This window comes from Actinia tenebrosa, unplaced genomic scaffold, assembly GCF_029948245.1.
Source record: "Actinia tenebrosa isolate PJP-AT-01 unplaced genomic scaffold, QUT_ActTen_1.0 PGA_scaffold17__23_contigs__length_9995812, whole genome shotgun sequence".
In the NCBI taxonomy this organism is placed as follows: domain Eukaryota; kingdom Metazoa; phylum Cnidaria; class Anthozoa; order Actiniaria; family Actiniidae; genus Actinia; species Actinia tenebrosa.
Genome location: NW_028292577.1, coordinates 3,555,891 through 3,583,827, shown reverse-complemented (window position 1 = coordinate 3,583,827; position 27,937 = coordinate 3,555,891). Strand labels below are relative to the sequence as shown.

Sequence of the window (27,937 nt, the reverse complement as noted above, 5' to 3'; positions counted from 1 at the left end):
GTTTGCATATGAAAATCATTTTCAGGAATAACCTAAGATGTGTATTTACGATTAACAATCAGCCATAAAGTTTGCCCTTAAATAATTAGTTAAAAATTGAAATAAATATTTCCTAGAGCAGAGGTTTGTTTTAACTTAAGAAAAACAGACACAATTTAAACCATTCCTGATCATCCATTTCTCAAAGTAACGTCCCATAATACTTTTCTGGCGTGGTTATCAAAGGCGGCCATATATTGAATCAGGATTAGATAGTTGAGTTCAAAGGTAAGAAATTCTGTAAACTCTCCTTATTAATAGTTTTATTTTAATATTAAATCGTTTAAATAGATAGTTAAAATGCACTGAAAGCTGGAGAACAACTAATAAGATGATATTTCTAAGCATTTTTCTCTTCGTATAAAGTTTCTCTATTCGAACTGCAAGTTCCTTCGCCACATTCACAATAAGTTTATTTACTTTCAGACTTATCAACATCATTTTATTATACAGAACACTAAAGTAAACTCTTAGAATTTATAGTAAACTAGACATTATTTATCAAGATTTTGAGCCTATAGTTGTTCCGGACTATTTTGTTTTACACGAACTGTAGGCACAAGTCTATTATAAATTTAGACAGTTCTCTACTCATCACTATTTTTCTCGCCCGTCTGCACGTAAATGCCATCTTAAATATAAAATGATAGATCAGATTGTAAACCCAAACTGCAAGGGTTTTTCTTGGAGGACTTGGTCTCTTTGTTTACCAAGTTGTCTTAGTAGATATTGACAGACATTATTAACCATATTTGGCAGGTTGAAAAAGAGTAAACGATTTTACAACCAAACATCAATTTTACCAAAAAAAAAAAAGTTTAGTAAATACTACGAGAAGTGACAGTTTCTCAGGAGGATTCGTACGTTATGTGTACATTTTCGATTGTCCACGCGCTAAAATAGTTGGAAACTTCAAAAACAACCAGGTGTGGTTTGTGACACGAGACACGAGACACCACCGACCCATAAAATTCCCTGATTCTCTTAACGGGATGTCGCCCAAAACTGATGAGTTTGAAGCACTTTTCAATACCTACAGCTGAAGGAAAAAAAGCTTGCCATCCGGCATTTTCTCGCATACAAATACTTGTAGAATATTTGATTTTATATTTAATGCCATTTCTCCATTTTCGCTTGTTATGAGCTAAGACTCCGCTACCCTTCTAATATCGAAGTGCTTCTTTTTATTTCTGATGTTATTTTGACACAGCTGTTCGTTTTAATTGAAGGGAATTAGAGAGATGAGAGATAGTTAAGTGATGCCCGCGACTAAACAATGCTCATGAACGTCCTTAAACCTAGAAGCAGTAACGGCTTATACTAGAGCGTGACTGAAGTTCAACTAAAAAACAACTTCAAATATTTATTGAAATGGTAATCCCAAACTTGGAAATTTAAACTACTGAAATAGTCCTACGATACCAGAGTCTGGTCATATAACCAGCATCTAGTACGACCAATCAATAAACCATTTTGTAGAGTGGACAATTCTTTTGTTTTGCGTTGATGGGAACTTCAAACAAGTGACTTGAGTAAATTTTAAATGTCAATTCAGTATACAGGTGACCTAGTTCAATTCCGAGAAATATGAATCTTCACGGGTCGTTCGTTTAGCATTTTTGAATACGTATGTCGGCCATGATAGAAGGGTAAAAAGGTGAAGAATTTGCCAACGCATTTATCTTTAAGCGTATTAGATTCCCTTTGACTTATAAAAACTGTAAGCAGGACTAAAGTATTGAGCACAGGTAAGCCTCTGACAACATCCTTTGCTGTTACTTTAATATATATTACCTAATTTTATTTTCAAATGAGTTGGACAGGTGGTAATCGAATTCTTGGAAATATCGCCGTCGTTGCCTCATATTTAATTGTACATTTGTATAAAATACCCATAAGCGTCGGTAGTAGAAGAGTCTTATCTATTATGCAATGTAATTTTAGTTTGCATCGTTTATAAAATCAAAAATATTCTTTTTTTGACAGCTTTTGGATCATAATTGTGCAGGAGAACATGAAACCTTTAAGCGTAAACTATCATTTTACTAGACAATGCAACTATCATTGTGGCTTCTGCTTTCATACTGCCAAGACATCGTTTGTTTTACCACTGGAAGATGCCAAGAAAGGACTAAAAATGCTCACGGAAGAAGGTATTTAAACCTTTAGTTAGTTTATAAATCCCTAAGATACACAACCGCCTTTAGCCGTCGACAATCACTAAGGCCCAGTTCATGAGTCGCGCTATCGTCGCGACGAACCTAATAACCAGCAACTTCTTAAGGCTTTGTCTTGCCATGGCAAGGCATTTCGTCTGGAAATACTATTATTTTGAGACTATCAGCTCTTCATTATATGAAGAAAACGAAAAGGTCGAGCCTTTAAGAGTGCAGTTTTTAGGTTCGGCGCGACAATAAAGCCACGTACCAAACAACCCGGAAATATGAGCAAAAATACCGATAGCACCACTAAATTAGAGGAGTTATTTTAATGAATAAGCCCACAACAAGTTAAATACAAAGTTGAAGCTGAAAGGAAATATATTTTAAAATAAGGTCATTTAATATTTGAAGAATAATCAGCTTTTATTGACAACGGAGACAGCATAAATATATAGAAATTCATGGATTCGCGAAAGGCATTCAAACGTATGACGCTGAAGTTAGCCGGACATTCAGCCGGACATTCGCAGAGGTCAAGTTAGATATTAATAAGTGCTACCAAAATTCTCCTGATTTATATATTTATTTTAAAATACTCCATTTCGGTGAGGAATCCAACATGCTTTCTTTCTAAAAAAATCTAATAGCATAATTTTTAATGGTTTTGGCTCCGCATTATAGCAGCCCGCGACACTTAGAAAAATTTTAGCATCTCACTCGAATAACAACTATTTAAATTTTAATAACTTCTGTACGATTCAACCGAATTCCTAGAAAATCATGCAACGGACTATCACTACACCACTTAGCCCAGTGCAAAGGCTTTTAGAATTTTTCCGAGATTTTTTCTTATGTTTTTGATGCCCTCAATTCAAAAGGTTTTTCACTTAACGCCGAATTCAAACTTGAATAACTCTTCGCCGGATGTTCCATTTTCACTTGTTTTTCCTTCACTACACGCTACAGCGAAAAAAGACCCCAGTGCAAGGTATTTGCAGGCTATAAACATGTCGAAAATGCTCGAAAAAAGACTTCGAACTTGGTTCGTTCCGCAAATGACATCCGACACTTCAACTCACGCGAAGTCCACTTCAGACACGCTCGTCTAATTCCAAGTTTAATAACTTCTCTACGGTTCAACTTAAACACGCGAAAATCAATTTTTCACTTAACGTCGTTAAGCTCGCGATCTGCAACGCGTTGTCATATGATTGTTGAACAAAGAAAGATAGAGTACACGAGAAGAAGCTATATTATGCCTTTTCGCATATAAAAGGCACACACTGTTCGCCGTAGACCTACAGAAAGGTGTTACGCATTTTCGAAACAGGTCGATCCGCGAACTCAAAAGGAATCTGAACTCAATTGATTTAATGTAACTCACCTGACGTCGCTGAAACGTTTTAAGCTTCAGTAAGCACAGAAAAAGGACGAAAAGGCAAGTTTGCGTCAAGGAGAAGACAGATACGAGGTGAAAATGGAATTAAACTTCCTATTTAAGCTTATTTTTCTGAATGAATGAATGTTATTTATTTACACCACATCCAGATATGCTTATTGCATTTTACAGATAATAATAGAAAAAAAGAAGAAGGTGTTAGGTTACCTTAAGTAATCAAACAACTAATCAAGTCAGGTAGCTTATTCACAAATATTACATTAAAAAGATAAATAACTTGGGTCTATTTTCACACATGCTAATAATACATTTATAATGACAAAAAAGAAGAAAGGCATAATAATTAGGTGAAAATAACAAAAGAAATAATATCATCACTGGCTAATATTGGACTGGAAACGTTTTAGCAAGATTCTTTTTAAATATTTTTTTAGAGGAGCAGGATTTTATTTGTTGAATGTTATCTGAATGTTATTACTGTGATAAATATGTTGTTGAAAGCGGTATTTCCGTACATCAGAGATCGTACTAGTATCACTATAATAGAACAAGAGCTTGTGTCGCTCACACTGATGATGTCTTTGTTTAATGACTTGATCTTGTCCAACGCCAATAACGTTGGAGTGAACATGATCTTGTGTGGTGAAATTTAATGTTTATTTACTCTCTGTTCAGTTGGTGGCGTTCGCCCTTTTGCTCGTGAAAGACAACCGAGCTTCCATTACCATTTTCCAAACTGATTCACGGGTTTTTTAGCTCTAGAGACTTTTGAAAAAATACAAGAAGTACAAAGAAATTATGCAGACTGCGAATGTAAATTATTTCACCAAAGAATTCGCATGCTTAACCTTGCACGATCTCGAGAAGTATACGAGAAGAAGTAAAATATACCTTCACGCATGAAGGATGAAAAGGCAAGTTTGCGTCAAGGAGAAGACAGATACGAGGTGAAAATGAAATTAAAGAAGTAAAATATGCCTTCTCGCTTATAAAAGGCACACACTGTTTTTCAGTGTTATATTGCTGGTTTTTCTTGTAGGCTGTGCATGTTTTTGGCTCTGTTATAAATTATCTATTTGGATTCATCACATTGTCCCACTCCTCTCCGCATTCCGTCTCCATAGCTACAGTCTTTCCACGGCCCAAACCAGTGGCCTCTTCATAGCTGCAGTTTTTGCTATCCATGATCAGTTTGGTCATTGCTTCGTTCGGTAAGATCAAAGAGTAGTACACACCTCCTTTCAATCCAAGACCCTTCTTCTTACTGAACATTCGCATTACCAATTTCGTGATAATCTCTTTTGTATCGTCACCAAAAATTGCCGTTCCAAAAGTGGCCATTGACAATTGTATCCGTTGAACATATTTAGAGGGCCATTGAAGGAATGCTTGATGCCTTTGACTTCGCGTGAGTTGAAGTGTCGGATGTCATTTGCGGAACGAACCAAGTTCGGAGTCTTTTTTCGAGCATTTTCGACATGTTTATAGCCTGCAAATACCTTGCACTGGGGTCTTTTTTCGCTGTAGCGTGTAGTGAAGGAAAAACAAGTGAAAATGGAACATCCGGCGAAGAGTTATTCAAGTTTGAATTCGGCGTTAAGTGAAAAACCTTTTGAATTGAGGGCATCAAAAACATAAGAAAAAATCTCGGAAAAATTCTAAAAGCCTTTGCACTGGGCTAAGTGGTGTAGTGAGCGTTTGGTTATTGATTTTCGGGTGTTTAAGTTGAACCGTAGAGAAGTTATTAAACTTGGAATTAGGCGAGCGTGTCTGAAGTGGACTTCGCGTGAGTTGAAGTGTCGGATGTCATTTGCGGAACGAACCAAGTTCGAAGTCTTTTTTCGAGCATTTTCGACATGTTTATAGCCTGCAAATACCTTGCACTGGGGTCTTTTTTCGCTGTAGCGTGTAGTGAAGGAAAAACAAGTGAAAATGGAACATCCGGCGAAGAGTTATTCAAGTTTGAATTCGGCGTTAAGTGAAAAACCTTTTGAATTGAGGGCATCAAAAACATAAGAAAAAATCTCGGAAAAATTCTACAAGCCTTTGCACTGGGCTAAGTGGTGTAGTGATAGTCCGTTGCATGATTTTCTAGGAATTCGGTTGAATCGTACAGAAGTTATTAAAATTTAAATAGTTGTTATTCGAGTGAGATGCTAAAATTTTTCTAAGTGTCGCGGGCTGCTATAATGCGGAGCCAAAACCATTAAAAATTATGCTATTAGATTTTTTTTAGAAAGAAAGCATGTTGGATTCCTCACCGAAATGGAGTATTTTAAAATAAATATATAAATCAGGAGAATTTTGGTAGCACTTATTAATATCTAACTTGACCTCTGCGAATGTCCGGCTGAATGTCCGGCTAACTTCAGCGTCATTTCAAACGTTAGCGTGATTATTCACATTAAAAACAAACTGACACCAAAGCACACGTTCGAAAATCGTTTACTAAAGCTAAAATCTTTTAAATGTTTAAACATTCAGATGTTCTTCTATTACCATGGAAGGAAACAATGCAATAATCAGCTTTTATAGACAACGGAAACAGCACAAATGTATAGAAATTCATGGATTCGCGATAGACATTCAAAAGTTAGCGTGATTATTAAAAACAAACTGACGCCAAACCACACGTTCGAAAATCGTTTACTAAAGCTAAAATCTTTAAGATGTTTATAAACATCCAGATGTTTTTCTATTACCATGGAAAGAAAACAATGCAATTTGTCAAAGTTTTGATCGGATAACCCAATTTGTTCAGAAAATATTTGAAAATAATTACTGTTTGGTAAAATCAAAATCGAGTATGTGATCGTCACGCTGGTGGACGAGACTTACACGAAGTATGAAATCTTCAACCTTGGCTATTTAACAGTTCTTGTAAGATAGCATTTTTACTAGATTATTTTGTTTTGTTTTTAATTATTATTTTTTCGTTCAATAACATGGATATTCTGGAGAAAATATTAGCACAAAAGGAAGTCCCCGCCGGGGAGGGGGTTTGGTGACTCCAATTGGAAAAGGGCGGAATATGGGGATACTTTTTATTCGCCGAAGGCGAAGTGAATATCGGGGAATATTTACCGAGACGCGAGTCTTCGAGCGGCGAGGTAAATATTCTCCGATATTCACTGAGGCGGAGACAAATAATTGTTTTAGTATAAATACACAGGTGATTCTTTCAAAAAAAGAAAAAATAAGAAGATAAAAGACACATTTAAAGTTAGGAAAAATTTTAATTGAAGTGACAAACGCGGCTTTCAGTTGCCCTACTTCACTATGACGTCACATCAAAACAATATTCAACAATCTATTTTAAACGCAAAGGATCATGGTCGTCGGACGGGGTCAAATCAACGCAAATTTCACCGAAAATTGTTCTAAATCCCGTATCATTCCACGAAGAGAAGTAGAATAGCCAGCAAACGCTCAGAATATTTTTTAGTACATATTAACACACATTATATCTGAAAACCAGGCCATTTTAGATTAAACTGTTTCGCTAGGAGCAAATTTAGTTGAATTTTCTATTGGATTTGGCGATGCTATCCCCGACATAAACAAGCAGTGACGTCATAGTGAATTAGGTCAATTACAACACAGGCGAACTCACCGACTTTGCGAATCAATACAGTTTGTTTGATATTTGATTGTTTTAAGTCCTTTTTTACCTTTGAACAAAGTTAGTACAAATTTGTTAGCCTTTTTAGTCCTTTTGGGGACAGCATTTTCTTTCACTATTTCTAATTCCTCTCCGGTAACAGCAACAAAGCGGCTAGCCGGATTATCGCTGGAGGCGATTATGGTGTGATAGTATGAGTTTCTCGACCAATCAGCGCGCGAGATTTTCAATAATTACCTGTGTATTTTTTCACTAAAGACTAATATTGCTCCCTATCTTTCATCTTTCATATCAAATATTGTTTTCTCATCTTAATAAAAAGTGTTATTATTTTTGAAATCATTTGGATCGAAGAGACTATGGATGCAGGTTTCACCACAGCATTACCATCTTGTGTCAGTGTGTGGTTGGGCTTTCTGTGGCGATCTTAGCGGCTACTTCCTACTGAGTTAAATTATTGGTCCAAATTCACACATAGCTCAAATATATTCTTCTTAACTATGATAGAAATAAAGATTTACGCATACAAATAAACCATTTTTTCTTCTTGAAATGAGACACGAAATCGTGTACGTATTACTGATTACGCCGTTGTATTCATCACAAAAAGAAAGTTTATATTATGGTGGTAAAACTGAGAAAATTCTTCGTCAAACATATGCCGACGAGGAGCTCATTAACTTGACAGAAAACATTTCATTTTAGCTAGATTTATTTCCTTTATATTTAAGGAATGGAAAAAATCAATTTTTCTGGTGGGGAGCCATTTCTTTACAAAAGAGGCAAGTTCTTGGGTGAACTAGTGCAGTATTGCAAGCAAGACCTATGTTTACCAAGTGTCAGCATTGTTAGCAATGGTAGTCTAGTCACAGAAAAGTGGTTCGACACATACGGTAAGTAAAACAGAGGTTTTAACAATGGGCACACGTTAACAGGGCCCCTCTGGTTGCTGAATGGGCCACCCTGCCTAAATAAAGTTTACCTTAACTTTAACTGAATTATGTGTACTGTTCAATATTATCCGAGTGAATGCGTGATAACCAGAGGAGGGTGTATCACGTGAACAGGGTGCGGGGAATTGACTAACACTAAGTAAAAACGGAAGCAAATTATTTTTAATCAAAAGAATAACTTGTGACACATGCATATACTTACATGTTTCAATCTCAAGACCTATGATGGCAGATCTTTCCTAGAAGCTGCATCTTCCTTATGGAATGAAATTCTAGAAGATAAAAAGACTGTTTGGCGACCGTTTCATCTTTTAAAAAACAGACTTTTTCTATTAATTCTTTAATAAGTTGCATTTTGCAGTTATACTTCTTTCAGACTGGTCTTTTTCAGTCCTTCTTTTTTTTTTTTTTTTTTTTTTTTTTAATTTTCATATACACCTATTTCAAAAACACTGTCATCATCAAAGGCGATAGGCATTAGGCGATAGGCAACAAGCGATATGCAACAGGCGATAGGCAATAGGCGATAGGCGCGGAAAAGCAATAGGAGATAGGTCATTGCAAGATCCAAGAATAGCTGGAATGACTTGTGTTTCTGCTTCTTATTCTCGTCAAAATCATAGACCTTAGTGTTGAGACTGATTCAATATATTGTTTGTAGTCGACGAAACCATTTCTTTGTATCCCAGACCTATCGCCTTTATCAATGACAAGGTTTTTTTTCCCCCAAGTAGTATTCATGTCATTCAGCGCTTTGAAAATATGATATTTAATTACTTTCCACAAAAACACTCTGTGGACTGAGCTCCATTGACAGAGAGACGGTCATATGGCATTATGCGCAGTCAGACGGGACGGCGCTGCTGTACTCCCCGACTAAAGGCGCAAACATGAGAACCTATTATATGGGTGAATGCGAAGGCGCTTTGTTGAATCTGCTGACTAAAGCAATGTGTTGTAAGGTTTTCACAGTTTTACTGCTCCCATGACCTAGCTGATCTGAGATAGTGACGTAGAAATGACGTCACTGCAAAATCGAGGTGTCATGAAGGCTGGAATAATTGATCACCGAAAAATAAAATCGTAAACTGTAAACTGTTTGATCTCTTATCTGACAGGAGAGTACCTGGATATATTTGCGGTGTCATGTGACAGTTTCGATGAGGAAACCAATAGGATAATTGGACGTCAGCAAGGAAAGAAAAATCACTTGGAAAGCCTTTACCGAGTTCGTGACTGGTGTGCTAAATATAAGGTATGTGCAAGTGGTCATGATCGACTAGTTGCTTGTGCTCTACTAATATGCCGCCTCTCGCCGCCTCCAGCTGAGCGTTGAAATTTGTTACAGCATCACAGCGTGTTTAGAGGTTTTGCTGCCGAGCCTGATTTTCAGGCTTTTGTAATCCAACGTTTGGGTATTTTTCTGTTTTCTTTTTACTAAAAATTATATAATACACGTGCATTCAAGAAGCAGAAATATGAAAAGGAAGAATAAAAACAATTTAACTTTACCGCCATGTCTGCTTGGTTTTTCTCTCCAAAAATGGCTTAGGGCCGGTGATTTTGTCCACTCATGCTTTGGGGTCACCGCATAGCCGTGGCCTGAAACAAAATATCTTGATTACTATTATCAAAAACATTTGTGACACATGATGGTGCAAAGCCTCTTTATCATGTAAATCAAATATTGTGTAATTGAATTTAGGTGGCATTCAAACTTAACACGGTGGTGAACGTCCACAACAAAGATGAAGACATGTCAAGCGAAGTTCAAAACCTCGCACCCATTCGCTGGAAGGTAAACATTTCAGTGATCTTTCTATATTCATTGAGATACCCCTTAGCTCTCAGATGTCTTTAAATAGATATTTTGTCATCTAATATTAATAATAGCATTAATTATCCAGCTTTGGTTCACGTATACGAAACTGTTCGCATCCACACGCAGCGTATGCGAATCGTTTTTGAATCGTTTTCACTGTCCACACGTATCCGGGAATTTCTTGATCCGCCCTGATGCACGCTAGTGCCTAGTCCTTTTGACGGGTAGTTTTTCCTTATTGAGCATGCGCAAAATCGTGTTTACGTGAGCGTATTCGAAAATTTGCGGCTACGACCGTCCACACGTATCCGTATTCGGAGAAAACGAATCCACGACAGCCTTCACGCAAACCATGAATAAATTAATTTTGAATATAAAAACACTATCTGATTTTCTCCTAAGAGAAGATAGCTATGTTGACACTTCCACTATTGTAGACAGACTACATTATACTTTGAACGTCTCGGACTGAGTCTTTATATATTGCGACTATTTATAAATAATTATTTCTTGATCTTCAATACTTGGTTAGTATCATTTTTTTCCTTCTTCTCCTTTTTTTCCCCTTTTCGTTTCTTTATTTTAAGTAAACTGTTAGTTTTTCATTTATTTATCGTCATATTTTATTTGTAAATCTTCTAATATTTATTTAATGTAATATATCGCCTCCCGCCTAGATTAGCTTTATGCTATTTGCGGGAGGGTGATAAATTGTGTATATACAGTCATTATTTTGTAAAAATAAACTTGAAACTTGAACTTAATATGTTTTTGAATATTGATTGCTTAAATGGCGTCACTGTCATTAACATATTGAAAGTACAAACCTTTATTTTGAAATAGCTGTAGCAGAGCGAAACAGGAATGCACTTTGTCTCACTTACAAAGAGCCTATAGAGCGTTTTCACTCACGTGAGAAGGCAGCCATAAACAATAGAAACTTTCTGCACAGTATTTGCGTAAAAATAGAGTTCAATTCCAGGAGGATAGACAATGTATTGGTTTGGTACCCCATAATGGCCGCTGTGACGTCACGTAAAAACGCTCTATATCTTAACATTGTTTTTCAAAGATACAAAATCATCTGGCCTTTTTCGTACATGTTCTAGGTATTTCAGTGCCTTTTGATTGGAGGAGAGAACGCAGGAGAAACGGCATTACGTCGAGCAGAAAATATGGTAGTCAGTGATGAAGAGTTTCAAGCGTTTCTTGACCGCCATTCCTCAGTCACGTGTTTGGTGCCCGAATCCAATAAACAGGTATTGAGATTTATAATATAGTCCTTTGAAAAAGCGTTGTTGCTGACCGGCTTTGCAACTACGACGCGACTAGACCGAGAAGGAGTATGGGTAAAAATAACTGAAGCGGTTATTTGCAAATATTATTAGCTACCTTATGAGGTCACAGCGTTTCCATTTTGATTAGCCACGTCTAGAGCATATAGCGAAGATCTTCGCTGACGAGCGGTTTGGATGACACAAGTCCTTGGCATGAATACTTAAGAAGTAGCTATTTACTTGTTTTCTTTTCACAGAACGTGAAGGCCATAACAGGGTTTTAGTAGACAATTTCAGGATTAGCTAAAATTGGTTTTGGTAACCCTGTGTTTAATAGCCCCTTCTTGGTTTATGCATTGAGGTTTTCTAGGCTGAATTTGATAATCATATTCAAAGACAGGAAATAAGTTAAAACATATTTTTCTGTTTCGAAATCAGCCAAGCACACAAATAATGCTAAAGCTTCCCGAAAACGACTCGTCCCAAGGTGCATCCACAGGGTGACCAAAATGACTTTTAGCTAACTTCAAGAGGGACCTGTGGGTTACATAAACCAACCAGGAAAATAAAAAAAACTCACGTTATGTTAATTGCAGATGAAAGACTCATATTTGATGCTGGATGAATATGTAAGTATATCAACTGCTTAAATAATAGTTTAAAACTTAATTTTTTTCTGATATAAAAAATCTTTAAAAAAATCTTTATTATTGCTACAAAATTTGCTACAATAGACCAAATTCAAAACTCGCACCGATGTGAGGCTTAAGTTGTAAACAAAGGAATCTGGCGTGATTCTTGATTTTTAAATCACGCCAGATTACTTTGAGTCACGCCAGATCCCTTTGTTCACAACGTAAGCCTCACATCGGTGCGAGTTTTGAATTTGGTCTATAGATAGTTTGCACCATCACACGACGGCGGCCATGTTAGATGGCAGGAATAATGCAATCCTTTTACATGAGGAAGAATTCAATTCCCGAGAGTAAGGCCTGTCCACACGTGCCCGGAAATTTTTGTATCCGCAAATTATTTTTTGCAGATACGAAAATGTTCGCGTCCACACGCAGCGTATTCGAATCGTTTTCGAATCGTTTTCGCTGTCCACACGTATCCGGGAATTTCTTGATCCGCCCTGATGCACGCTAGTGCCTAGTCACTTTGACGGATAGTTTTTCTTATTGAGCATGCGCAAAATCGTGTTTACGTGAGCGTATTCGAAAATTTGCGGCTACGACCGTCCACACGTATCCGTATTCGGAAATTTCCACTCTGGAAACCGTTTTCGAAAATTTCCGGATACGTGAGGAGGCAACCCGTATCCTCAAAAGAAAATTTGCGGATACAAAAATTTCCGAATACGTGTGGACGGGGCCTAAATCAGTTAAGGGATCGTATATATTGCTATGCCATGTAACATGGCCTTCATAATCTCTATTACTGATTTTAATAGCCATCATCTTGGTTGAATTTAATAAAAGATTATTCAGTATAGTCTCTTTTGTTACATCAACCAACATGGCCGCCATGTCTTTTTCATTCTCTTGGGAATTGTTGAGAACTAGCACTAAGCGGAGCTCTACTGACCCTCTCACTGTAAGATGTTGGATTGAAATGAGTATATTGTTCTCCTCAAACCTGTTGAAACAGTAAAAGAGTAGCAAAACTTTCAGCTGGAATGGTTCGTCGGCCGAAAACACTAGTTGCCCATCAGTTCATGCAGAGTATTCTTTTATTATACGTGCGGCTTTGAGTTCAAATATTGCTAACAGACTGAAGCTAATTCATCGTTCCCAATTTTGATTTTCAGATGCGTTTTCTGGATTGCAGCAAGGGCAACAAAGACCCTTCTCGCTCTATCCTGGATGTCGGTGTTCAGAATGCACTGTTGTTCAGCGGGTTTGACGAGGAAATGTTTTTCAAAAGGGGAGGGAAATATACTTGGAGCAAAGCAGACCTAAAACTTGACTGGTGAACATTCGGTGCATTACTATTATGCAAATACTTCAAAAAACGTTGGCGAAGGTTTTGTTGCATATTGCACGTTTACATTGTATGTTTCACTACATGAGCTATGTGAATTTGATAAGCGAAAGGTCACCACGACATGGAGTTTTCCTTGATTGTCTGCACATTTTTCTGATCTATTTCCTTTGTGCTGACATTAGTTCCATACGAACATAATGCATTCTAAGCTAAGTAAATAGCAAGCAAAATAACATGCAACATGCAACGAAACCTTCAGATACTTTTTTTTGAAATAGATGTATATGTCTTTGGCTTTTGAGAACTTATTATAAGCACCCCTATATTGACGTATAATTTTTTTATGGACAATTACCACAAACATTACACAAACCTATCAGTTTATCCACCAACACAATCTTTTATTTCTAGTTAATTATTTACGTAGTTAACTTTATATAACAAACGTTAGTTTGCAAACGCTTAATGGTTAGAGTGCCTGGCAGTATACCGGATCGGACGTCAGGCGCTTTCTATCCTAATCTGAGATGAATTATGACAAGGAGGATCTAGGAATCGGAGAAAGGGAAAAGAGGAAGGGAACCTCGTTAAGCCTCATAGAGACTTCTATGACTAACCGAAATAAAAGGGAGGGCCGCGACCGCTTGGGCTCACCCATAAATCCGCCATGTTTTCTAATTTCTAGTTCCTTCTATTATATTTGGAAAGGCAGGAGCCTCCCAAGCCTACTTGGATCTTGAACTGTTTCATTTCAGATGCCAACTCGACCTAGTTTTTTTTTCTTGGACATCGGAATGGCTAGTAGGATTAAGCAAATATCAAGATTATATTATTGTGAGGAGTCGTTAACATGACACCAGAAGGAGTCTTGTTCCGGTACGAGTCCATCCCCGGTTGCCATAAATTTCTTTGTAATTGTTTTCACGGTACCAGAACGAAGTTTCGCACCGGAAATAGTTTTTATTTATTTTATTTTTTATTTTTTCGTTAAATTACATTCAGCTCTCAAAGCTTGTATGTGTTTCCAGTGAGTGCACGCGGGAGGTTGTTAAGCACGGAGAAAGCGTAAGAGTCGCACGAGGCATACCCGAGTGCGACTCTAGCTTCTGAGTGCTAATTAAGTAACCGACCAGTTCCTTTAATAGATCCGCTTCTGTTTGATTGGTTATCCTTGTTTTATTCCTTGTCTTATGATAGGAATGCTCTATGCTCATTACTAACTATTTACGCTACATTTATATGCTAATAAATATTTTGTTGCTGTTGAAATGTTTTGCATTTTGCATATGTCTATTGCATGCCACATACAAACGGCTGTTAGCTTGTGCACATTATTGGCTTTTCAATTTGAAGCTACTGACTCATCTTTGCAAATCTCAAGGCTATGCAAAATTCAGAAATTGCGAACGTACATATCAGAACATGCTGTACCATAGTTGTCGCTCTCTTCGTAATCATACAGATCCTCGCCAGCCCAGAACCTGATTTCATCACCTTTTGATGACATCTACTGTAAAGTAGAAGTAGGAAGGATTGGTTCATTATTGGTATCTGTAATAACGATGCAAAGGATCTCTGCTTATTTTTGCAATCAAAAGGAATCTTCACTGTAGCAAAGGCATCGTCTCTTGCTCCGAGACACCATCGCCAACTATTCCGGTCATGCGCCCGCGTACAAATGCAGCGGTGTCACTTGAAAGTGTTAGGCGAGTAAAGTCAGATTTTACAAAGAAATGTATAGAGAGTCAAAATAGTTTTCGATTTATAAATTTCTGTGTAAACAGTTTTCCACTTGCCGGGGTAGAAGAACAATATATAACATTAAAGCATTTGATTTTTACCAAACATACTTTAATTTGTTTGGAAAAACCTTTTCGTCTCGATAGTTAGATTTTAACAGCCTTCTTGCCATATGTACTTTGTTAAATTGCAAGAAAAACACAAAAGGTCAAATATTATGAACAGGATTTCTCAAAATCAGAACTAGTTACCTCATTTGCCGGGGTCGATCCATAAAATACACACATTCTAAACTACTGATGTCGAATCTGTGGTCCATTGAACGAATTTATACTTTTCGTTTCTTACTTTCAAAAAGCTCCGATTTGAGACGAGTTTGTGAGATCCTTTCTTCAAGAATAGGCACTTTGTGAAGTAAAAATCTTGGAAATTATTCGCAAAATACGGCATGTTTGGTACCAAAATAAAGCTTGAATCCTCCGCTCTCGTTTGCCATCACTTGTAATAGGATACCTATTAAAGCACAGGAATACCGTAGCAAAAAGTTATGTTTCTCTAAGTCCGGGCCTGAGAGAGCTTGGGCTTCCTGTGGTTTATATTTTATACAAGATATCCGCTGACTTGGCGAACGGCGCATGGCCGAAATAGTTGGCGATGACGGGATCTTGATTAAGTTTTATACATTCTTTTTTGTCAAGAGAAAAATGAATAAAAGAGAAAAAAACTTGTTAAAACATTAATAAAAAGACATACTTTGGACAAAAAAGTAGTCTATTTACAGAGAGCTTCAACTCCACACGATAGAAGGCAAGTTGGCAGAGAGGTACTCTTACCTTTCTCGCAGTGTTTCCCAGAATATCCACTGCAAACAGGCGCACATGCCTTTAGTTTTAGTTGATGCTGTCAGTTGACTTCTAGTCATCCATCTCATCAAGGCTGACGCAAGGTTTCTATGGCCAAACAAAACAACTATGATAGGGAACTATGACGTAGTGTTTAATAAACGAGCAGGAGTGTTTTATCGGGTTTAAAACCACGAGGCGTAGCCGAGTGGTTTTAGACCCGATAAAACGCGATATGTGAGTTTATCAAACGGCTTCAAAAACTTTAAGTATAATTCACAGCCCTTTGGTTGAAGTAGAGCGACCATATACCTCGAGAACATTGACTTTTATACTTTGATAGTCGTTTGTACAGCAATGTCATGCGCAGTGAGGTTTGTACGTCACTGCCATGCGCAGTAAGTGCAAAAAAGGCTCCCACAAGTTGAAGACAACATGCCGAACTCAAGACAGGGGCACTAGACGACTAAGATTTATGGTTCGTCAAAGATTGTACGTGAGACTGAACTTGATGAGGCTCTAAGTCTTCATCTAAACTTGGATGCACCTTTATTCTGATAAGGTTGTCTATATTAGTATTCTTTATATAAAGAATGCTAATGAAGATGACTTTATCGGGTATAAAGGTCCATGCACATGACGTGTATGGTGGCTCCAATTGGACAAAAGGCTTATGCATTATTAATGCGTTTTTGAAGTGGATATAATATGAATCATCAGTCAATTATCATATAATTATAGGACAGTTACTGTCTTACATGATTGTCGTGTGCGAATCCAAAGTTCAGAAAGACACCTGGTTCGATTTGTTTTTGAACTAGGTAGCTAAAACCAGAGTTTCTTGATCCAATTTCAGAAATCAGGTCACATGAATGACATGTAAAGCTGATACAAACATCACAACGAAAATGCTAATTAGATACGACCACTAGTGGATGTATACTGTTCTGATACAGTACTAGTGGTTGTATCTAATTACCATATGAATTTAAAATGTCGCAGTGGATTTATGAATTAATCACGGAATTTCACAAGTTGTCAGTTTACAACATTAGTCTCCTTGTTGTATCGGCCTCGCCCCCGCCTCGTGATTCTATAGCCGATACGGGACATTTTGAATTAGCATTTTCATTGTATCAGGTTTACATGATATTCATGTGACTTGATTTCTAAAGCTGGATTGGCTTAGACCCTCATTCATTATTCATGAATTTTACAAATATCACTTATAAAATACTTGAACTATAACGCGTGCGCCGATTGACTGGCTACCGCGTTTGTATCAATATTAAACTCCTGCTTGTGTCTCTGTTTTCTCTCATGCTTTACAGCTCCCAACGTGTCTATATCACAGTATACACTTATTTCAATAAAGTTAGTCACCTGAAAAGCTACAAAGCTGAGACCGACCAGGATTATGGATAGATACATTTTACATGTTTTAACCGCTTGATAACTGTTGATGGACTTGAGATCTTCTACCAGTTACAAGTTCACCTCCTCTGAGCATCCTCGACTGCTGCAGTTTGTGTCAAGAGCTTTACTTGTTGAATATGAAATATTTCCCATGATTCTCAGCGATCACAGCTTTCTAGGTTTTTGTTGACTAACTTCATTGAAATAAGTGTATACACACAGAGACGTATAAGTTATTTAGAAATATAGAAATATACGGCAGAAATTATTGATCATTTGTCTCTATCTGAAAGGAACTGAAAGAAAAAAAATCAGAGTCCCGGATAGGAATTGGAAATTTAAAATGCTAGGGAAATGATTTGTGCGCAAAAGGGTCAAAAAAAAAAAAAAAAAAAAAAAAAAAGAAAAGAAAAAGAAGATAACTGAGGCTCTGATCGATCGATCGAGGAGATTAAAGCGAAGTTTATAAGCTGTATCGTGATCAATGATATGCCTTCCTTTGAAATTTTTAGGACGGAAGTATTTCCTAAGTCCGGTACATAACATTGTTGAACTGTTACCACTGAATAAGGATAAGCATGATATAAATAAACAAATGGGATTGAACAGTGGCATATCTACAGAGTAGCTCTTCACCACTGAACTTCAATTGGAGTTTAGTAGTGGGTGGCGAATAATCAGAGCGAAATAAAGTTGTATTATGTGCTGAAGCTGTAGGTGTTTCATAGTAATCTTTTATTTCAATCGTTATTTTCACTTCTGAATTATTTTGGCTTCATTAATTTCTCGCAAAAAAAAAACCAGCTTTATTATATCTAATATCATCTATACACAGCTATTTAAAAAAAGGTTGCATACTGAATACTGCATACTGAATAGTGTATTCCAACAGTGTTCCAAGACCAAAGGGCATTGTGGGTCTCGTTAATTTGAAATAAAAAGTAGAGTACCATGGGTGGCGTTCGCGGCTAACGCGCCGTCTTTCACCGCTGTGAGTCTAACGGGTCGGGTCACTGGTTCGAGCCCTGCGTTCGCCACATGTGAATTGAGTTTGTTTGATGTGTTGTTCTCTCCTATGCTACGAGGGTTTTTTCCGGGTTCTCCGGTTCCTCCCTCCGTAAAAATCAACACGTGAGTTGAGGTTGTGTGCATAGAACACTGATTGAATGATGTGGTAGTGTGTGTCAGCGAAAAGTGTCCCCAATTAGTGCGAAAGCGCTAGAACGACTAGACACTTCAATAAAAGGGATTTATTTATTTTATATACAACAATTTACTCTCTACATGTAGGTAGTATATTGTTTCAGATGGATTACACTAAAAATAGAATAAATAATAATTATTAATCCTTCTTTAGACAATGTCACTATGACCCACAATATATACACCTATAGTTCAATAAACGTTGTCAACGCCAAAGGCGAAAAGCGATAGGTACGTCACTCCGACATGGAAATGGTTTCGTTTATAAAACAAATAACATCGAATCAGTCTAAACACTAAGGTCCATGACGAGAATAAAAAGCAAAAACCAAGTCATTCCAACTATTCTTGGATCTCCTATTGCCTTTGGCGATGACAACGGTTATTGAAATAGATGTATTTATACCTGGTAATAACGATAACTACTAGTTAGCGCGCGGCTAGTTTTGCCTTTGCACGCGCAGGTGATGTTTTTTCTTTGCTGTCGTTGTTTTATCTATTTTTACAACGAACAAGTTTTTAAAATAAAATTGAAGATTAGTATACTCGAAGTTCGGCCCTGTCCACACGTATCCGGAAATTTTTGTATCCGCAATTTTTTTTATTTTTATTTTTTTGCGGACACGAAAATGTTTGCGTCCACACGCAACGTATTCGAATCGTTTTCACCGTCCACACCTGTCCGTTTTCGTAGAATTTGCGGATACGGTCACAAAAATTTGAGGGCACGTGTGGACGCAACCCGTATCCGTAAAAAAAAAAATTTGCGGATACAAAAATTTGCGGATACGTGTGGACGGGGCCTGAAAGTAAAGCAAAGTAATAATTTCAATACATAAAGTTCTGTAAATCCTCATGGGAGTCCTCGTAAATGTTCAACTAATTGAATACATTACGAGGATAACTGGTTCTTCAGCTACTTTAATTGATAATATCTATCTGAATACATTTGATCAAGTTGAGAACTATTCATCCTCGGATTCTTTGTATAGGAAATCGCATGGTTTCGAGTGCACATTGGAATAAATTTGCACGAGCGGGTTTTCAAAAAGTTCAAAATTGCACGAGCCCTTTCTTGTTAATAATATAGATGCAAAAATTTCGAACCAAAGTTAGATAGAAAAAAGACGTGTTGGAAAAAATGCACGAAGCGAAGAACTCGTTTGTTTCGTCAAAAATCAGTTTACAAAACAATATTTTATTTACAAAACAGGAAAGAAATTTGAATAACAAAGATTACTTTTGATCTTTAAAAAGTAAAAACATATGTTTTTTTAGAAATCATTTTTTTCATCTTCAAGACTAGTTCAAATATTTGACATGTTTTGAGAAAACAAGTAAGCATATTGCGAAGAAATTCTGCAAAGCTTTCATAAATCATCAAATATCCTCTTTTTTCAATTCCTAAACACTCAAAGGAAAGTTGAATAAGCTGCTTTCTTTGTACAGAAGTATTATGTACCTCTTTACGGATAAAGTAGGCGAAAGCTCTTGAAGTTTCAACATCAAGTTTCGACGTCTCTCGTTTCAACTTTCGCGTCAAGTGACCTTGAACAGCTGTAACATGGCCCAACTGATGTTTTCTTTCCTTCTTAATTCTCAAGTAACAAGCAGCGAGTCCTCCTTTTGTCATTCTCAACCTTTTTTGCTGGTTTTCAACTGATGAAGCTTGACTTTTTTAGCATTTTTGAATCCATTTTTAAGATGACAATTCGCCATCTTGAATTTTCTGAGAACTTCCAGAGAGGGAAGGCTGTTCTGTTGCTATGACAACTGCTGTGATCTGATTGGCTAGTTTGAATTTCTTTTGTCTTTTCAACCAATCACTGAAACGTGTTTCACATTTTTGCACTGGTGTTTCAGGAAAACAGCACTGCTCTCAACCAATCAGAATTTAGAAATTTTTGCATCTATATTATTAACACTGATATTTCTGACCATCTCCCTGTTTTTATCTTAAAGTATGGAACAAATTTCAAAAAGATTTTTTAAGAGAATCAACAAAGGTGTTTTTTCAATTCAAGGAGAAGAAAATTTTGCTTATGATATTTCCCGTGTAGACTGGTCTGTGATATATGAATCTAACGATCCTAACAAGCAGTACAATTATCTTATCAATACAATGAATAAGCTATATGACAAGCATTTCCAGGTTAAGAATGTGCGAGTTAGTTCAAGTAGTATGAAATATCCCTGGATTACCCCAGGGACATTACACTCTATTAGGAAAAAGAATAAACTGTATCGAGTAAAACTGAAAAATCCATCTACAAAAAACCGTTACAAAATTTTGTAACTACCCGCAACAAGTTGAAACATTTGATTAGAACCGCGAAAAATGAATATTACAAATCAATGTTAGATAAGGCTCAAGGCAATGTCAGAGGTACATGGAAAGTCATTGATGAAATATTAAATAAGAAAAAATCACAATCTAGTAATATTCCCTATGTAATGTAGAATAACAAACGCTATACAGGGACGACCGTCATAGCCAATGCTTTCAACATCTTCTTTACAAATGTAGGCCCTTCTCTAGCTAAGGAATTTAGTAATAATACCACCTGTTATAAAGAGTGGATGAAGATACATTGTTCTAACGAATTAAACTTACAAGCAATATCGCATTTTAAAGTCAGATGGACTTTACAGCCTTGACTGTTCCAAAGCTGTAGGCCATGATTCGTTATCCACATACTTCGTAAAGAAGGTGGCAGAGTTTATATGTCAGCCACATCTTTCATATTCTTCCATTAATGCTAGTACATTTCCAGACGAAATGAAAATTGCAAAAGTTGTTCCTGTCTTCAAAAATGGTGATCGTGATCAAGTTTCTAATTACAGACCCATAGTATCATTATTGTCCCCTTTCTCGTGAAATATTCGAAAAAATCATTTGTGAAAATTTAACTGAACACCTTGAACGCAACCACCTGCTTTATGATTGTCAATTCGGCTTTAGGAGAAAAAAAACACAATGATGGCAATTCTTGATTTCGTCTCTAGAATAAATGATTCGATTGATAACGGCAAAATTTCCTTAGGGGTATTCCTCGACACTGTTTGCCATGATATTCTACTTGATAAACTTTCTTATTATGGTATCTCGGACAGTATGCTAAAATGGTTTCAAAGTTATCTCAAGGATCGAAAGCAATATGTTTGTATTAAAGAAGAAAAATCAAATTATTTGCCAATATCGTATGTGGTGCCGCAAGGGTCAATACTTGGACCTATATTATTTCTCATTTACGTTAACGATGCTCAATTTGTAACAAAGACTATTCACTTGCTATTATATGCTGATGACATGAATCTTGTGTTCCATCATGAATCAGCTAAAAATGCTGTCCAATTCTTGAACAAGGAACTTGCTTTACTTGATGGATTGGCTTCAGACGGTCAACATAACAAAACAAAATCGCATACTTGGTTCTCGCCAAAATTTAAGAGTATTGTGGCTGGCATACGTCCAGGACTTATTGCGTTTCAAAACCAATAGCACAAAGTTTTTAGGGCTGTTGTTAGGCGAACACTTGTCGTGGGATTCACACATTAAGTATATCTCAAGGAAAATTGCTAAATCAATTGGAATCTTGTATAAATGCAGACACCATCTCAATCTTGATGTCTTGAAAAGTTTATACTTTAGGTTTATTTATTCGTATTTATCATATGGCGCGTTAATATGGGGCAGTAATTATAAAACAAAAGTATTACCTATTCATATTTTACAAAACCCAAGAACTCCCAGTAGGCCACTCTTCCAAAAACTGGGAATTTTAAACATCTTCGAGATACATATAAACATGTAAATCAACAATTGCCCGACATTTTCAAATAATACTTAAAAGAAGTTCAGTTTTCTCACAGCTATAATACTCGCTCTGCATTCTCTGCCCCATGTAAAATTGAATTATGGTAAATTTGGCGTGAAATACGCAAGTGCGGTAAGCTGGTACGATGTGCCTTTTGAAATAAAAGCAAGCTCATCTCATAAGGTGTTTAAAACACGTTATAAATTTTTTTTATTATCGCAATAATACTACTTATTTTGCTTACTTGTGTATCATGGATTATTTGTAATCAATTTTCAATATTCTAAATTCTCAAACTATACTATTCACATTTTTGTAATTCTCTTTTCCGCTACTTTTAACCATATTTTTCCTAATTACTACTAGGGTGTAGGAAGTTTCTTCATTAACCCTTGGGTTGTATTCCTGCACTCTACCACCATAATAATTTACCCTTATGTTTTTTCATGTATTATTTTATATTTTTGTAAGTGGAAATAAAAAAAAACCCTAACTAGACAACAGAACTTGGTTTTACATTGATAAAGGACGGTGAAGTTCTTATCACAGTTCATAATATTCCCGTGACAGTTCTTATAGTGCGCGCCAACAGCACTTGCTTTGTGTTCATGGATCCTTTGATAGAGATGTCTGCACGTGTATCCGACATCACCTGCTTCACACAGATCACACTTGAAAGAATAGACCACATTCCCTACTTCTACTTCTACAGCTAAATCATATTACTTCTAAAGCACGGAGTTACAGCCTCAGCTGCAAAGCCAGGGTATGAGCCATTAATCTATGAACACGTCATTCAAATCCATATATGGGTACTCTTTTGCAGCTTTGCACTTTTCGCAAGATGGAGAAGAAAAAAAACAAAGGCATTTTACTACTGTGCTGCGACATGCAACCCAGTAATAATCTAGTAGAAATGTTATTTTGAAGTTTTCTGTAACTTTGCGAGAGTGAAGTGTGAAAGATCACCAATATATACATTTGCCCCAAGTGTTGTTCTGATACCAGTATCGCGCCAAAAGAAAAAAAAGGCACAAATTTCACGACCATTTATTCTATTTCTGAAACTCGAGGATTGCCAAAAGAAAGCTGAACATTATATCTTCCAAATGCATATTTTGCAGTCTTTTTGCTGTACTGGGCTGCTACGAAACACCACTTTATCGTCAGGTGAATGGAATCATATCACGGCTACAGTTTTACTGTGCATTGAACTCAGTGGAGCTCGAAAATGGGTTCTCAAAATCTTAGAATTTCAAACAAATGTACAAAATCTAGACTGAAGATAGCTAAATAGGGAATATTCCCACAGCTATACACTAATAGTTGTCAAGTTTTATATTGTCAAGAGTATTTCCGAGCGACACTAATCTTGGGCTAATCGATTTTGAAAGTTCTTCCATTTCCTGACACGTGCCTGCCTCGTGTTGGTGTTTGGTCGCGCGTGATCTCTTTCACGTAACTTGTTGGGCCCCCCGCAACAATTTACTTCAACTTCAGGGGCAAATAGACTTTCCTCCCTCGTATTTCTAGTTCATATATTATTTATCTCACAAACAATTAAGGGACATCTTAAGGGGAAAGCAAGGCTATTTTATAAGCCTTATCGATGCTATTGTGGACAATGATTTTGATAAATTGTATCCTTAAACCATCTCTACTACATAGATGTTCTCTCTGAATGATGTTAGTGATGGCTATTATATATAAAGAAGATATAGTCATTAGAAACTGAAGTGGCGCACTCAGTACTGGGCAATAGAGCGGATGCAATTAAACCGTGAAATAAAATCAAACTAAATACTAACTAATAGTATGTATTTAGTAACTAATAGTTGCTATCACTCAACCAGAACATTTATCATACAAAGACAAATACACAAGAGACCATTTGTGTCTTTTGTTTAATAAATGTTCTGGTTGAGTAATAGTGACTATTAGTCACTAAATAGATACTATTTGTCAGTATTTAGTTTGATTTTATTTCATGGTTGAAGTGCATCCGCTCTAGACCAGTTTAGAGTTTCAAATTCTATTCGGATTACAGACTTATTTACTCATTCTTGCCCTCGTATCAGTGTCTAAATATTCACAAATACCAACGGTAAAGTAAAGAATGCACAACTTCAACAAAACAAACAGTTTGAAATTCCACGGACCTTCACTGGAACATTAATATTCTATATAAAATCGAGGCTAACCCTGAGCAACAGAGAACTTCGAATCTCGAGTATTAAGTAATGTAAGTTTGAGCATGACAAACTGGTAACATGATGTCGTTAAGATACATGTCGTGATAATGAGATGCCTTGGAGTGTGAAAATCCTTGGACAAGCAAATCATCTCATTGACAGTTTACCGAGTTCCGTAAGAATTTATAAAGAGCTATGAAAAAAGACACGAAAATTACTGTGGAAAACTGATACGATATTAAAAGCGCCGGAAATCGCTAAATCCTTATTAGTGTTGTTTGTTAAAGTCGAGGACAAAACGTACAAGGGATCCTGAACATGGTTGTCGGTGTCACATTTAAAGATGGCGAAATAAAACTACATATATAAGTTGGTCGCTACTTAAAGATTTATCTTTCACCTTGACAGACACATGCATTAGCTCATAAAAAGAAGGGGGAAAGAAAAAAAAAAAAAAAAAAAAAAAAAAAAAAGCAAGAATGACATTGCCAAACGAAATCGGGTTTAATTACCTACAAGAAAAGAGGTTTCATCCCTCCATATTTGCTCTTCTCTTAGATGTTATCTGTGTAACACTCTTGTGAGTACCTAAATTTGCAAATATATAAGAATATAAGTGAATATCGTTCAAATATAAGTGAATAGGTCAAATATTTTTGTATCCGATGTGAAGGGCCCAACAGGTTATGCTGGTCTCACAACATTTAAGTAGCATTACTTAATGGCTTTTTCAAATTTAAAATATATGACCGTGGAAACACACAGAGAACTACGATATAGTAAGTTCAGTAGTTGAAGCAGTTTAATGATATACAGGTCGAAGAAAGATGTCACTACAATCATCAGTATGTTGTCTGTTGGTAACCCTTTTTATGCTCCTTATACACGTACAAGCGAGTCGGATCGTCAAGGACGGCGTTTATAATAGCGCAAACACTAATGGGGAAACTCGAGCAAGAAGTACAAAGCCGCGTAAAGAATGTACAACCCAGGAATGTATGAAGGCAGCCTCGCTTGTTAAATCAGCCATGAATTTATCTGCAGACCCTTGTACAGACTTTTATCAATACGTCTGTGGAGGATGGATCCAGAACAATCCCATACCAAGCGGTACACCGTATATTGTCACTTTTTCCAAGCTTACCGATGAAATAAATAAGAGTATTTTAAAGCGAAAGTTGGAAACAGGAATCAACAACATCCCAGGAGCGAGTACCCAACTGATGCGAATACCATCAGATGTCTACCAGTCCTGTATGAGTTTGGCTACGATTGATAATGTCGCTGACGGCCCTTTGCGACAACTGATCCAAGATCTGGGTACTTGGAGTATGACTGGACGATGGAATGAAAGTAACTGGAACTTTGTGAATGCAATTGCTACAATTCATCGAGAGTATACGTCCGTATCAGGGCCGTTATTTTCAGTTCAAGTTATTGTGAACGCACACCATAATGATGAATACATTATAAAGGTAATCAGCTATTTCTTACTTATCGACTACTCACAGAGCCATCTATTTATCCCCCCCCTCCATTCATCCATCTACCCCTCAATATCCATCCATTTATATCACATCAAGAGACTATGATCTCTTGATAACACCCATCCATTCCATTTATTTATTTCAATTAAAAGTCTGACTTAGGCTCATCGATTTGTTTTAGATTGACGAAGCTGGACCCAAAAAGGCTACGAATAGGTACAGAAATGCAAAGGTAATTGATGTCAGATGTTTAATTATAATTTATCAATTTATGGTGCATGAATATTAATTAAAAGAAATTTTCAAATGATGCTGATTCTGATGCTGATAGTCATGATGATGATGATTAGGAGGAGGAGGAGGATGATAATGACGATGAAAATGATGATGATGATTATGATGATGGTCAAGATGATAATGCTGAGGATGATGATGATGGTGATGATGATAATGATAATGATGATGATAATTATAAAGAAGAAGATGATGATGGTGATAATGATGAAGATAATGCTGATGCTAATGATGATGATGATGATGATTATCATTATTATTATTAATAACTATTATGAGGACGCGACCAGACGTACTTAAAAACTGTGTACGTTTGTTCCTTTCACGTAGTTTCTTGCAGCCTACAAGAAGTATATCGAAGATGTTGTCAAGTTGTTGGGCGGCACGAACAATGCCGTAGTTTCCCAGAAAGCACAAAAAATCATTGACTTTGAAACCAAACTTGCAGGGGTAAGTAAACTAATACCGCATTAGGTTCTTGAAGAAGGCAGGCAACCAGGGACGCAAGGATAGGAAGAAAGAAGGAAATAAAGGCTCTTCTTTCACTTGATTCCAATTGGAACTTAGAAACTATTTTTTTCAATCGAAGGAGGAAACTCGGAGAAAAATCCTCGAAGCACATGAGAGAACCAACAAGCAACGACAACATACGACTCACATATGACATCGAGCCAGGCGGGACTCGAACCCGGGTCACTTTGGTGAGATGCGAGCGCCCTCACTGCTAAGCAACCATCGTTTCCCTTAGCACGCTTCACTAACACTGCTACACGTGCTTCGCTTCGTGATCCTAAACTGGATTTTCTCGTGCCCCTACAGCTCCAGCCTTTTATCTTCCGTAACTAAATATTCATCTTCCAAAAGATATAAGCCAAATTAGATCTCACCATTGTATCCTTTTTGTTAGATAACGATACCGCCACACGCCAAACTCCTCTACCATAGAATGTCCATCAATGAACTTCAAAGAGATGCTCCTCAGGCATGTAATGAATTATATCTCGACATCTGACTTAATTATGCAGATGCCTTTACATTTCACATTTAATTCTCATCATTATCATCATCATCCACACAATCATCATCATTATCACCATTATAATCATTATAATCATTATTTTTATTATTGATCATGGCCATCATCATCATTATCATCATCACCATCATCATCATCACCACCATCATCATCAACACCATTGTCACCTGCACCATCATTATCATCATCACCATCATCATTGTCATCATCACCACCACCATCATCATCGTCTTGACCATCATTATTATCATCATCATCATTATTATCATCATTGTCATCATCACCAGCATCATCATCGTCATCAACATCATTATCATTATCATCATCATCATCATCATCATCATTATTATCATCATCATTGTTATCATTATCATCATCATCATCATTATCATCATCATCATCACCATTATCATCATCATCATCATCACCATTATCATCATCATCATCATCTTTATCTTCTAATGGCTTTCAATTGGTTAAAAGTTCTGTTCATGATTTTATATTTAGTTTGATTGGCTCAATCACCTAAATAGGGTGTTGGCACCTAAAACCGTGCTTGGGAGCGAAATGATCGAAGTTCCTACACTGCTTTACTTAAAAAAATGTATGGAATTGGTGCGGAATGAATCGAAAAGGTATGAAGGTGTCT

At 36.7% G+C, this 27,937-nt stretch overlaps 2 protein-coding genes and 1 long non-coding RNA gene across 3 annotated transcripts; 2 read left to right on the top strand and 1 right to left on the bottom strand.

Moving 5' to 3' along the window:
* Positions 1-1,627: 1,627 nt before the first annotated feature.
* On the top strand, positions 1,628-14,529 carry LOC116294777 (S-adenosylmethionine-dependent nucleotide dehydratase RSAD2-like). The gene is made up of 8 exons (XM_089031788.1): positions 1,628-1,787; positions 2,026-2,192; positions 7,954-8,115; positions 9,294-9,430; positions 9,881-9,973; positions 11,107-11,256; positions 11,871-11,903; positions 13,085-14,529. Exons 2-8 carry the CDS (start codon positions 2,054-2,056, stop codon positions 13,247-13,249), a joined length of 879 nt encoding a protein of 292 aa, XP_088887914.1. The 5' UTR covers positions 1,628-1,787; positions 2,026-2,053; the 3' UTR covers positions 13,250-14,529.
* On the bottom strand, positions 14,068-15,589 carry LOC148910244 (uncharacterized). Its single transcript, XR_016120071.1, has 2 exons — positions 15,252-15,589; positions 14,068-14,811 (listed from the first exon to the last, which is right to left on the bottom strand). It is a non-coding gene; the product is annotated as an uncharacterized LOC148910244 (long non-coding RNA).
* A 9,609-nt stretch (positions 15,590-25,198) lies between these two features.
* Positions 25,199-27,264, top strand: LOC148910243 (endothelin-converting enzyme 1-like). Its single transcript, XM_089032008.1, has 4 exons — positions 25,199-25,946; positions 26,140-26,190; positions 26,583-26,702; positions 27,160-27,264. Exons 1-4 carry the CDS (start codon positions 25,299-25,301, stop codon positions 27,262-27,264), a joined length of 924 nt encoding a protein of 307 aa, XP_088888134.1. The 5' UTR covers positions 25,199-25,298.
* The last annotated feature ends 673 nt before the right edge of the window (positions 27,265-27,937 follow it).